The sequence below is a fragment of the Lygodium microphyllum genome, chromosome 9 (genome assembly GCF_053477565.2).
Source record: "Lygodium microphyllum isolate KBCC chromosome 9, Lygodium_microphyllum_v1.1.10, whole genome shotgun sequence".
Taxonomy (NCBI): Eukaryota; Viridiplantae; Streptophyta; class Polypodiopsida; order Schizaeales; family Lygodiaceae; genus Lygodium; species Lygodium microphyllum.
Genome location: NC_141143.1, coordinates 20,366,660 through 20,380,301, shown reverse-complemented (window position 1 = coordinate 20,380,301; position 13,642 = coordinate 20,366,660). Strand labels below are relative to the sequence as shown.

General features: G+C 44.1%; 1 protein-coding gene across 8 annotated transcripts in view; it reads left to right on the top strand.

Moving 5' to 3' along the window:
* The window catches only part of EMB2820 (Cytidine/deoxycytidylate deaminase family protein), a 225,124-nt gene that overhangs the window by 199,268 nt on the left and 12,214 nt on the right, over positions 1–13,642 (top strand). For all 8 annotated transcript variants that reach the window (XM_087684387.1, XM_087684384.1, XM_087684382.1 and 5 more), the window contains 3 exons: positions 2,834–2,947; positions 3,024–3,221; positions 7,365–7,456. In XM_087684387.1, the coding sequence (XP_087540513.1) occupies positions 2,834–2,947; positions 3,024–3,221; positions 7,365–7,456 (404 nt within the window). The remainder of the gene's footprint in view (positions 1–2,833; positions 2,948–3,023; positions 3,222–7,364; positions 7,457–13,642) is intronic.

The window sequence follows — 13,642 nt, the reverse complement described above, 5'->3', positions numbered from 1 at the left end:
TCCATCAACTCAAGATGCTTGGAGGATGACATGGACAATTGGGTCTCCAATGTGTGGAAGACCATATGCGTAAAGTGGCTAGTGAACTAAGGATCACAGTCACTAACAATTTCTCAAGCAAACCATAAAGTTTATAAAGATATCATGAGGAGATTGGCCAACTCATGGCTTTTAATGGTTGTCTTTGTTGAAACAAATTGAGCAATGTTTATCAATTGGTCGACCACAACCTAGGTTACGGCATGATGTTGATTTATATTGGGCCATGGTTGTTTGTATCATGACCTCAATATATAACATGCCATCCTACAATAAAATCCATGGAGATATCGCTTCACTTTTTAATCGGAATTTGTAAAGGATATAGCCTCCCTTGCTTCTTCGTGCTATTTAACTTTAGTAAGTTGATACTCACACAAGACTCAACCAAAGTCTTGAGTGCAGCTAATCAAAATTATTGGCTAACCAAGGCCAATGTTTAGAGGGTCTTCAAGATTGTAGACCAAGGATTAGAGGTGAGTGGAGGCCGTCCCTGAGATGGATCTTCACGTTAGCAAACACTGGGCGGAGCACAGCATCACGGAGCCGTTCCGATGGACCTTCTGGTGCCGCCTATGGGATAGCTGGAGGCCGAGGAGGGTATAGTATTTCTTATGGCTGGTGGCACATGGAGGCTTGGTGGTGGGAAGTTGGCTTGCCCAGATGCAGGAGGAGGGAGGTTGTAAGCGCCGCACACAATAGCCTCTGGAAACCCCAAAGCACTGCCTTTGGTCATGTGAGGAAGCACAACTCGTGTGGAGAGGAACATGCGGCATCCTTCGCCGTATAGCACCCAACCTCAAATATATCTCATGGGAAGCTTTCTGCTGGGAGGCAATCAGCCCCGTGGGTTCTGTCTGCATCACTAAGATTCGGAATCTATAACCATCATTAGAGGACACATGACCCTAGTACACAAGTCAATATCCACATCATGGTGTCATTTGGATCTTACACAAAAGCTTACAAGCATGGACCCCTTCTGTCACATGCTTATATATATCTATATATATATAAGAAAGTAAAGTCAAAGTAACTATTGGAAACCGTTTTTAGGTCGTCACCTTTTGTATGAGGCCGGGATGCAGGACACGATATTCATCATCGAGGCGGCAGGGTCGTGCGCAGTGATCGGTTTGGAGGCTCTGCCCATCCACCGGGTACTGGAGCCCACAGTAGACCGCTCTGAGGTATGGGAGATCATAGGGAGTCTTACCGGATGGCATATATGGAAGGCGCGGTGTCAAGAGGTTTTCGGCGGAGAGAGACTTTCACTACAGGCGACCTTAGCAGAGTTCTGGACCTCCATCATCCACTCCCTCCGCAGCCATTGGGATCAGGTGCAGGGCGAGTCCATGGCTAGTCAGGAGCTCCGTTGTCATTTCATCCGTACTTCGGGCGGCCAGGACTTGTTTTTCGTGATGCAGGCAGGCAGCCCCTGATGGCAATACACCCGCCCTCCATGGCTTCTTGCCCCCATCCCCCCCAGACTGCCTTGAGAGGCTTGTATACATGATGTATTTGTGACTTTGCATTAGCTCCAGCTGGTCTGTTGAGCATGAGCACTCCGTTGTAATCAGTTTTTTGAGTAATATAATCAGCCACATTTTATTTGCAAAATATATATATAACTACTTTTCTTTTTATGAAAAGGAGTCACATGGTGAGTGGCAAAGCTATTGGTCAGTTTCAGTGGTTGTGCCAGCCTGTGGGTGCTGTGAAGGACCTGCTCGTCACATTTTGCAGCTGCATGTGAACTTAGGCCTCTCTGATCAGCATGGAAACCCCTATGACCAGCTCATGACTGGCAGCAGCATGTGCATGCTACTGGTCCTGTTGCGCAGTTTTTAGCTGCATACTGGGAGTTTTCTACTGGTTTGATGCAGGGGGGTTCCTCTGTCACAGACCAAGGCCCGATCAGCATTTTCAAGCTTGAAGAGGGGTAGGGCAGAACTGCATATTTTGGCAGCTGTTTGGAGGTCTTGTGTAGTGGACAGATTTCTGTTTGCTTTGGACATATTTGAGGACATGGAATCAGGTCTGAGTGTTGTCTATGTAGACAGCCTGATGCAGAGAATGAGTTCAGATTCAGCGGATGGTGAAGGGCAATCTGATACTGAGATATTCTGCAAGGTCTCGCTTAAGTCATCACAAGCACTCACACAGATTTTGCAGCAGGTGCCTTAATGTTTCTGAAGGAACCCATTGGAAGAGCTTCATGGGATTTTTGAACAAGAATATCTTATTTGGTGGAGGTTGAGAGATGTCCTGCTACATGTTGCCCATTGTTTCAAATGTCGACAACTAGGGCATTTCATGGAGTGTACACAAGGCCCCATAGAAGGGGTAGATAAAATTGTTTTTTACGGTCAAGAGGCAGCCCCAGGAGATGCTCATCGGCAGGATGAAGGCAAGCAAGTTGTAGCAGATGAGGCACTGTGGCAGGAAGGGGCCTTTCACAAGACAAAAAAAACGGGTTAATGTTATGCAACAAGGCACTCAGGCAGGGCCATCAGAACCATGGCCATTTCTTACCCAAGAATATCGCATAGCGAAAAATTTTGCAGCCCCTTCTGTAATTTACTGTATGCAAAACACTGCTATGTATTTGTGCATGCCACTCCATATAGCAGCTGGTTAAAAGTTTTCTTGTACTTGTTCTTCTCTTATCTGCATTATAAAATGCTTATTTAAGCCAATATGAATTATCTTTTCTGGGAAAGAGCCTGCAAATAAGGTTAGCATGTGATTTTTGTACATTAAATTGATATTTCTTTGTTTTCCATTTTTCAAGCCTGGAAACGGTGCTGTCATAGTTGATCCTGCTGTAGGGTGCATCGTTTCAGCGGGTCATGATGAGACAGGTCAATGGATGGGAACAGTATGTGGCTCACAAAATTTGGCACAGGTAGTTGAGAAAAGAGTTATTGGGTTTTGGATAATATGTAAATGACAACAAGTCTTAAGAACAGTGTTAATTGCAGGGCCTAAATGTTCATGGTATATCTGAACGAGAGAACAACTTCCACAAATTGCAAGGTTCTTATGCTTGGCATCCACTTAGACATGCTATCATGGTGGCTATTGAAAGAGCAGCAGAAAACTTGGGCCAGAATGGGAATGTAGCATTGCAGAGAGATTGTGAAAGTAATCCAAAAAGGGCACGAAAATGTGAATTCAAGGTGAGCCTTTGACCTGCTAAACTCACTTGAAAAAGAAAATTCACATTTGTCGTTCTAAATAAACTTCACTTGACAAAGAAACTTGACTTGTGAAAGTATCCAAAGAGGGCCAAGACAAAGAAACTTGGGCTTAATGTGCCTCTTTGCTTTCTTGTTTGCATCCTGCTCCTGATCTGGACAGTCCTGAGTTATATGCCCACTTTGGCACAAGTAAATAACTTTCTCGTCTTTATTATTGACTGATCTTCTATCTTGTTAACTTCTTGAAGATTTTGTTTAGCTCATGCTGTTTTTGTCCCCATTTCACGGTGGTATATAAGGCAGAAAGATGTTCCACTCACCCATCTCATCAACTTTTCACTTGATTGATTGCTCATCTAAGAAACCATTGTACACTAACCCTTGTCATTAAGTGAGACCTCTTGATTGATGGCGCATATGACTTTCTGTTATCTTTCTTTGAGGTTTCCTTGGCCTTTTCTCACTTCACCATCCAACCCATGTCCCGAAAATGCTGCACGTAATTCCTTCTTCAATGGAACCTTTTGATAGAATTTTCATTTAAGGGAGGGATGGCTCAAGTCAAACTCAAATTCAAAGCTGCTTGTCATTGCTGATGGTTATGAATGTTATGAATAAACAATTCCTGAATTTTCAAGCTGCTTTCATCACAAATATTTATGATCTTGGCAACCTGGACATTCAAAATTTTTTTGTGAGAAGAGTTCCATAGCTATTTCACATTTGTGACGAATATATATGATTTGAGCAACCTGTTGAAGGATTTGTTTCAAGAGAATGTTTTCCCAGTGCAAGAATGCTGGTCAATTCAGAATTATCAACAATGAACATTGAGTTCATGCCAAGTCTTTGGTTATGTGATTTTTGTGGGAAGAGTTCCATAGCTATTTCACATTATATAAACTCTTGCCTTATGTGCCATGGATCTATAATCTCCCAAATATCTTTTTTCATTGACCACACTTCAGCAAAAACATAATTGCTAGAAACCTAGGTCCTTTACAAGGACCCCAAATAACAAAAACATAAGCCCAACAAGAGATACCCTGGCTCGTTGCTCTGTAGGTCATACAGTTGACAACATTCTATAATCCCTTGCAATCTGCCTCTGAGAGTACATGACTGAGTGTCTCATGCTATGCTTGTTTATGTATAGCCTCATTGCTTCTTGAGGTCCGATGCTTGAAATAAGCTCCAAATAACAAATGTCTTGTGGTCCACTCTGCTCAAGTAAAGTCCAGAGTGTATATGACACTGGTCTGGTGTCTAGTAATGTGGTAAGACACACTCCTAGAAATTTCTCATAACAACAGGCTGTCCATAGCCCAAGCAGCTACTTCTTAAGTTGCAAGAGTCTATCCATCATGCAATGAAATATCAATTTCAGAGCTGCTCTCCATACATGATGGCCCCTACTGGCAATCCTAATGCGATTCTTCTAGTTTTCTTAATTGCTCCACATCTCAAGCAAGCTGTTGCTCAACTGCTTGCTCTAAGACTCCTATGTGCCATGAGAGTAAAAACCTTCCAGGCTGAAACTGTCCTCTAGTCTCCTCCCAAAATTTGGAAGGAATGGTGTTGTGTTTGCCATTTTGTGCAGGTACATGAAAAGCCCCAAATGTCGGGGACAAAATGTCATAAATTCTTGCAATTTTTGAGACAGATATCACTGTTGTATCTTGCTCACACCAAATCTGGACAAATCCCCAAATTTTCCAAGTCCTACGTGCACTAATTTCAGTGAAATTGAAAGAATTTCACTAAAAATGTGAAAGACCCCAAAATTCCCTGGCAAATGTGCACCGACTTTGCAATTTCTGAGTCAGATTGTCCAATTCTGCGTTGAGATCCCCAAATTTCTGGGCCTAAACTTGCACAATTTTGCACACTCTGCTTGCGCGCGCAAACACCCGCAAAGGAAAGGGAGCAAAAGGGGTTTTTTTTAAAAAACAACTGATTTTTGAAAATAACGTGACAGGGTCCGTTGACCCACTCACCCGTGCCGCCACGCACTGGACTTGTCCCACCGGCTGGTGCCCCGTGACGCGGTGCTGCACCTGACTGCTCACACCTGCTAGTCGCCCATTGCTGCCTGTTGCTACCCACTCAATTGGTGGTCACCTTGTGTATCAGGCCATTGCCTGCTCGCCCAGCGTGTCGCACCACTGCCACACATGTGCGACTCCCAAAACGCTACCTGCTAGTCCGTTGACTGCCTCTCCTACACCTGTTGGACACTGACGACTACTGCTCGTCGAGTCCACCTGGGACTCCTGCAACACCTAAGCTGTCTCTTGCCTGCTTTGATACCAGTTTGTAGTGACGGGTCAAGCACGAAGATAGAGACAGTGGGTGTTCCTTAGTCGTGGAGAGACAGAGAGAGAGAGAGAAAGAGAGGGAGAGAGAGAGTAAAGTAGAGAGTGTGCATTTTTAGGTACAATGACGAGTGTGTACCTTTAGGTTTTTAGATAGATATATATGTGTAAGTACAAGTGCTAAGGGTGTGTTCACACCCGAGCACATTTAAAGGCACGAGGGCCTTTATTCCCAACACCACTTGCCATACCTGAATACATTGACCCTTGCATACCATGCAAAGGTGGCTGCATACGAAATACATTTAATTCTTTCATCCCCATGGCTGAAGCATTACTATCCATTTCTTGGAAAGCTAAACCACCACCAAAGTATCCCCAATAGCCTACATTAGTATACCTTGTTGTTCAAAAAGTATTGAATTGACACTTCCAAGTTGGCCTTGCATATGCTTAAATTCCTACCATTCTCACTGGCTTATATGCTCATTACCCACATTTGGAACATCATGCCACTGCCGTAGAGCACAACTTGCAATAATGATGAATGTGGATTTCCTCATCCCCCCTTTCCCCCCCCCCCCCCCTCAAAAACCCCGTCTGAAGTTTCTTGTTATGGCAATGACACCTCAGTGGAGCCAAATATGCTGCTCCAAATGTGGCTGGTGCACTTGGAAGTGCTGGAATTGCTACCTTGAGGAGGAACTTTACTAATGGGCATTGAGAGATCATTTTCCTCCAAAGAAATCAAAACTCTGTCAATAAGCCCCTCAAAAAAACTATCCTCATGCAAAGTATAAGTATAGCCTTGTAAACAGCTTCCTTTGTATACCAAATAAAAAAAAATGGACGTCTAATACAAGGCTTGAGTGAATAACCAACAGTAGAGTGGTCATGAAGTTACTGATTGACATTGGGCCAAAGACAGTGACACCCAGATGTCTTATGATGGTTCTCCTTCTCTCTTACATCTGGCTTGATTTGTTGGTGCAGCCAGGAACAGCCCATTGTTGCAAGATCATTGAGAGAGGCAGAGTACCATGCATTCTATAATGCTACTTTGGAGATTGTGTGTTTGTGATAGCTGCTGAAATTTGGGTTATTCACAGCAGCAGCCAACTATGCTTCACATCGATAGTCAAAATGCCATGGCACTTTCATGGAACCCAATTTTCCATTTGAATTGGGGTCATAAGCATTTGTTTTGTGAGCAGATTGAGCAGCAGGTGATTCTTTGAATATGCTTTTCCTGGGGACAATGTTGTTGATATCTTCACATAGGTCTAGATCAGAGCAACCTTGATTAGCTACTCACAAAGCTTGGGTTAGGACCCTCACATTATTTAGCAATCTGAGAGCTTACGGAGCTAGTTTTGTCTTTTCTCAGCTTCATTTGGGAGCGTATGTTTCCAAAATGTTGGCTAGAGGGGTTATTGAGATCTTGTGTTCAGCTTTGGGTGCCTCACTGCCTTGTATGACCACTGTGCACTCTTTGTATCCCACCATATTTAGCAATCGTTCCCTTCCCACCATCGAGTGAAAGTAAGAATGTTACTTCTTTCAAAAGCAGTGCTATGATTGATGTTTCTATTGTCCATATGTTGCAAGGGCAACAATTTGATTTAAAAAATAATGAGTCCAATGAAGGTAGTTTATGTTAAACTTATGCTGTGAACCAAGAATTGACCTAACATTTTGTTTTGGTGTTTTGCACTGTTGAGCAGTTTCTCATGCTATGTATGATATATATATCGTGGACTGAATTATTGATGATTTAAAGACCATGTCATTGTTGCGTGTCATGCAGGAACATGAAGAGCAGAAGTCTTGCGACCTTGCTCAACAACAATACCTTTGCACAGGATTTGATGTCTATGTTACGTATGAGCCTTGCTCCATGTATGTTTCATATCCCTAGCAAAATAGATATCTCGACCTGAATTTTGTGTGTGTGTGTGTGTGTGTGTGTGTGTGTGTGTGTGGCTGTGCTTGTGCTTTTCCTTCATGTTCAAGAGGTGCACTTAAACTAGTATGTGCAAGTCATCTAGTAACAGCCCTTGTGGACTTTACCTGTGACCATTATCTTCCCCGGGCGCACAAATGTTACATATCAAACAGACACAATTTGCCAATGAAATCAAAATTGAAATGTCATAATGAAGACAAGAAAAATTTAAAGAGCACTTCTTTTCCTGCTGGAACGGAGGATGCCTATGAGGAAGGGAGCATGGAGACCCCATGCCTTGAGAATGCCATGCCCAAGATCAAGGTTTATCCCTTTGATTTGTCTTAGTACAAACTTTCTAAACGGCACTTTACAAGAAGCACAACTTCGTTTGGAATTCAAAAATCCTTTATTATTCCAAGTCATCACATGCTTTCCAAAGAATTGATTTTAGACATAGGAAAGGCACATATGTACCTGTTCTTTTGCGTGGGTACATAAATTTGTTATTGATAACTCTGTATTGCCCACATGTGTTTGTATTAATCTTCTCTCATGATTCCACCTCCAGCGAGAGGATCTTGACCTTATAGCCCTCAGTGGCTACTCTAGGCAGAGAATTAGAGTAGTAGCACACTTTGAAAGGAAATGGCACATAGACCCAGACCCAACCACTTGTCTTATAGATAGATGGAGATATTGGGCGTATCAAAGGAGGCCTCTATAGAGACTTCAATGGGATCTGGGAGAGTGGGTGTGGAGGGTGTCAAAAGATGACGTACCAGCGAGACAGTAGGGTTTGCGGGGAGAAACACGGAGTGAACTCGGCAAACATGGAGAAGAGAAGAGAAGAGAGAAGAAACTCTGATGAATGGAATGATGAAGACCCGAATCATGGAGTGAATGTGATACAAGGGAACAAGGGTGCCATAGCACAAGGAAGATGATGATGACAGCCACGAACCACAAACCGCAATGTCCTCCTAAAGGGGTGTGAGGGTAGTGGAGAGACTGGAGAGAAGAGGTAATGGACTGAATGAATTAGCTGTGAGGAATGAATGAGAGAGTGGCCTATAAATAGGCACAGTTAGTCTAGGATGAACACCTCCTCTTAGGCCCAAAAAGGGGAACAAGAGAAGAGTGAGATGGAGATGCAATGCTACATATTGAAGAATGCCCATGCAGCAGGTGCCACTTGGACAGTGTCCCTCGTGGGGAAATTGTTCACTTGCCCAAGTGCCCTAGTACAAAGATGATGAAAACATGCAATGCATAGGAGGAATGTCAGACTTTGTGTGGTGCCGAGAACCATAAGAATATGCTTGTACTCAATCTCGGGAGGTGGCTCCAAGCTGACCAAGTGACCAAGCCAAGAAGATGTAGAGGACCCCTAAGATCCAAGATTTCCACCGCAAAGGGAGATAGAGTGAACTAGAGAATCCAAAACTCAACCTTGGGAGAGAACCCACTAGCTCCGTGCATCCATGCTGGAAGGAAGACGAAGGCCTTGTCACCAAGTCGCAGCTGAACCTACGAGGTCCCAATCTAGGTGGTACCTAAAGACTAAAAAATAACATCCCCCTCTGAAGTAGATAGGGAATCCAAAAACTCATGGATCACGGACTTTGAAATGTCTGATGACGAAGGAAGTATCGTCGGTCGTGCCGAAGAAGGTATCTGGGGTGCCGAAGAGCTCCCAGAGGTAGCCTCTCGAACCTGATTAGTCGAGGGTGGGTCTCAAAATGAGCAAGAGGTAGGCAAAAATCGCTGTCTCTCAGTGGAGCAAACTGGGTAGCTGAAGAAGAGGAAGGAGTCGAGCAGCCACTGTCTCTCAATGGAGTGGATTGCAGAACCGCAAGCCGTGGTAGCCACTATACCCAAAAATAGGTGGAAGAAGACTGCCGCTAGCATTGCGACAATCTCCAGGAGGTCGTAGTGCCAATTGATCCTCCATGTGCTCGAAAGGACTTAGTGCGCATTGAATGTGTCTTATTGCCTTGAGCATAGTACTCTAATAGCCGATGCAGAACGATCTCTGTAGCCCAAAAAGGAGAGGTGGCACAAGGAGTGCCTGGTGGAAGACGCATGTACTCCGGAGGGGTGGGGAGCAAAGGTCGAAGTCAGCAAGCATCAGTGGTGTGTCCAGTGATGCCATAATAGGAGCACCCAGTAGTCTGGTCATCTGTTGGTAAAGAAGCCATGGATACCAGTGTGCCTTGCTGAAGAAGAAAAAGGTCAGCCACCATGAACCACGAACCACAATGTCCGCCTCAAGGGGTGTGAGGACAGTGTGAAGTACGAACCGCAATGTCCGCCTCAAGGGGTGGGAGGATAGTGGAAGGACTAGAAGTGAGCTGCCAGTGTGAGGAGTTTGTGACCAGCAGTAAGAGATTGCAACCAGTAGAAAAACAGAGGTGAGGAGAGAAAGACTAAAAACGCAGGCAGGACAGTCTGCAAGAGAGAGAAAGACTAAAAACGCAGGCAGGATAGCTTGCAAGAGAGGGAAAGACTAAAAACGTAGGCAGCATGACTGTGATAATGTGGCAGGCTGTACGGTAGCAGGTCTGCACAGGGATAGTAGTCGCATGGCTGGAATCATCTCCAAACTGCGTGAAGAGGGCTGGAAATCAAGCGCCAACTGATGGAGACAACAATGGATTGCTTCGGCTGAGATGTCTTCCGCGAACGGGGTGTGGGCAGCAAGCTGAAACACCTGAAATCTGCAAAAACGAAATTTTGATATAGCGGAAGAAGAGAAGTGGATCACGAACCCACCACCAGTCTTTGCCTTCACTGGAGTGGAGGATCTTCGCTGCTAGGTGAGCGATCGAGCTTTGATACCATGTTAAAAGATGACGTACCAGTGAGACAGTAGGGTTGGCAGGGAGGAACACGGAGTGAACTCGGCAAACATGGAGAAGAGAAGAGAAGAGAGAAGAAACTCTGATGAATGGAATAATGAAGACTTGAATCATGGAGTGAATGTGATACAAGGGAACAAGGGTGCCGTAGCACAAGGAAGATGATGATGACACCCACGAACCACGAGCTGCAATGTCCTCCTGAAGGGGTGTGTGGGTAGTGGAGAGGCTGGAGAGAAGAGGTGACGGATTGAATGAATCAGCCGTGAGGAATGAATGAGAGAGTGGCCTATAAATAGGCACAGTCAGTCTAGCATGGAGCCTCTTTTTGGGCCTGCAAACCCTAAACACAAACCCTAAACGCAAAACGCAGAAACGCAAAAACACAAACTGCGGGTGAAGGGTGAAGGGTTTCTCAACAGAGGGATCCCTTTCCTGATAAGCCATGCGACATTCCCTTTTTTGGCTACACCACTAGATTGGGACAGAGGATATAGATGAGCAAGATTAGATCACAGCCTACAGCAACCCCTCATTGGCATAGAGAGGGAATCTCAAATGAGTTTTTATATGACTTTTGGAGGCGGCTACATGACAACTTCAGACCCAAGAAGATATCCCTCTCTATGGCTTCTAGCCCATAGGAGTTTAGCAGTTGGCACTTGGCTTGGATATGGCAGGAACCCAGTGTCATGTGCGTTTTGTGGTGAGCGAGAGAAGACAGAGACATTGCCTATGGGACTATCCCAAAGCCTAGGAGATTTGGAGAAGAGCTCTTAGGATAGTATGCCATGGTACAACGGAGTCCATGGTGGCGACATGGGGGGATGTAGTTTGGGTCACAAACAGAGGTCCCTAGCTTGCGGCTATGAGGACACTCAGGGGAGCATTTCTTTTCTCATCATTGGACAGCATTTGAGCAGGATCCCTACCCAAGACTACTCATAGGCACAGTGGACTGAGGGACATTGTCACAGTTGGGAGGTGGTTTCCAGTATTATAGCTTGGTACATATGGACTGCGAGATGTAGCCAGGTCCTTGACCTTCAAGATATACCCACTGGGGAGTCTTTATCAACGATTTGGACACAGATAGTCCACACTCTCCGTGGGAGATGGGAGAAGATGCAGGGCAGCTCTGAGAGGATGAGGAAGAAAAGAGAGGCTTTCCTGCGGATTTGGGATTCAGACACCTTCTTTCATACTATCCCTCAGATGGTCTGGCACTTTAGCCCACCAAATTGGTTGTTCACAAAACCATTGTATCTTTGATGTACCTAGTTACTCTTCAGAGAGTTCCTTGTACGTTGTATTTACCTCAGGGATTTTCTAGTATTATAGCTTGGTACGTATGGACTACGAGATGTAGCCAAGTCATTGATCTTCAGGATATGCCCACTGAGGAGTCTTTATCAACGATTTGGACACAGATAGTCCACACTCTCCGTGGGAGATGGGAGAGGATGCAGGGCAGCTCTGAGAGGATGAGGAAGAAAAGAGAAGCTTTCCTGCGGATTTGGGATTCAGACACCTTCTTTCATACTACCCCTCAGATGGTTTGGCACTTTAGCCCACCAAATCGGTTGTTCACACAACCATTGTATCTTTGATGTACCTAGTTACTCTTCAAAGAGTTCCTTGTATGTTGTATTTACCTCAGGGATTTTTCTTGGAGGTGTTATTAATAGAATTCTCTTTTCTTGGGAAAAAAAAAACATGTATTTTATCAATACTCTGTATTGCCCACTTCATTCTTTATTAATCTTCACCGTGATGGTGTGTAACCTCTGACTGTGCCAGCTTTTGCACTCTACAACTTACTCTCTCGAGGTATTGCAGCCACATCCAGCATGAGCTTCTCCCATGCCTTTCAGCCCAGTTGCCTGTGTTTCACTCACTGCCTTTCTCTTTTCTAATTTTTTTTCTAAATGTTGTATGAATTGATTGGCCACCATTTGAAATCCATGCAAACCATCTATAAAACTAAAAAACCAAGTAGGAAAATTTACTTGGATACTGCAAGGGACGCGAAACATTGTGAAGCCCCATCTGAACACTGATCATAGACCGTCACGTACCAACAATTCTAGAAGTGGTTCAAATAACCTCAACCCATGCATGGCCACATGGCATATAACAATGGCAGTCCCTCCTACATAGTTGTCATGTACCAAAGGTATGAAATGGTATGGTACGATAAATTACGGTACTAAATGGTACCTTAAGATTTTACAAGGTACGGTACGATATTAGTACGAAAAAAAACTTGATTATTTTGGACTAAAGATAATAGATAGATATTTCAAGTCTAAATAGCAATGCTATTAGAGTATATAAGATGGATACTTGAGGGTAACATGCCAAAACCTGATGCTACATGTGCGTCATGCGTTACTGCTACCTACAACTTGCAACTACATAAATGGGAGTGGATACGGCATACATGAATAATCATATAGATAAGAGAAGTGTGGACTTCAGAGAGAGAAGGTTGAGAGAATTTGTTTGAATCTGAAATAACCTAATCGCATGGGAGAATCATATTAATATAAGGAGCATTTAGCTCATCTCAAAGTGCAGTTCGAATGACGTATCCATTAAGTTGGTACCTTGTGGTACTAATACGTAAGGTATGGTACCTAAAGTATGGTATAGTATGAAACCTTTTGTACGTGGTACTAGTGCAACTATAGTTGAGAGAGGAAGAGGCTACACACACACACACAAAGAGAGAGAGAGAGAGAGAGAGAGAGAGAGAGAGAGAGAGAGATGAGAGGCTTGGGGGAGAGAAATAAGAAAGAAAGAAGAAAAAAAAAGAAAGGAGAAAGAAAAAAAGAAAGTTATAGGCTTGAAGGAGAGTGGCCAAAAAGTGCATGTTTTTTCGTACTAAATTGTATGGATACGTTCCATACCGTACGGATCAGTTCATACCATGTACGGAGACAACCCTGCCCCCCCTAGTCCCTCTTCTATCTTTAACCACAAGGGTATCCATCCCCTCTTTCTCTCCTTATTAGATTCTGTTCCTTCTCTTTTTGGACACAAATTTATTGATCGTAACTCTGCGGCTGCACCCCAGGGTGATTGAACCCACACTCATTGAATTCGGCCACATGCTTAAACCACTTGGACGCCAACCCATTACTAATAGGCCTGACTTTCTCTTTTCACAGATTCAATCATCCACTTATATTGAGCTCTATGTCATTTTGCTAATTTGCATTGCAAATTGTTTGTGCTGCAAAGGCTGCAGTCCAGGGTTATTCAACCTACACTCTC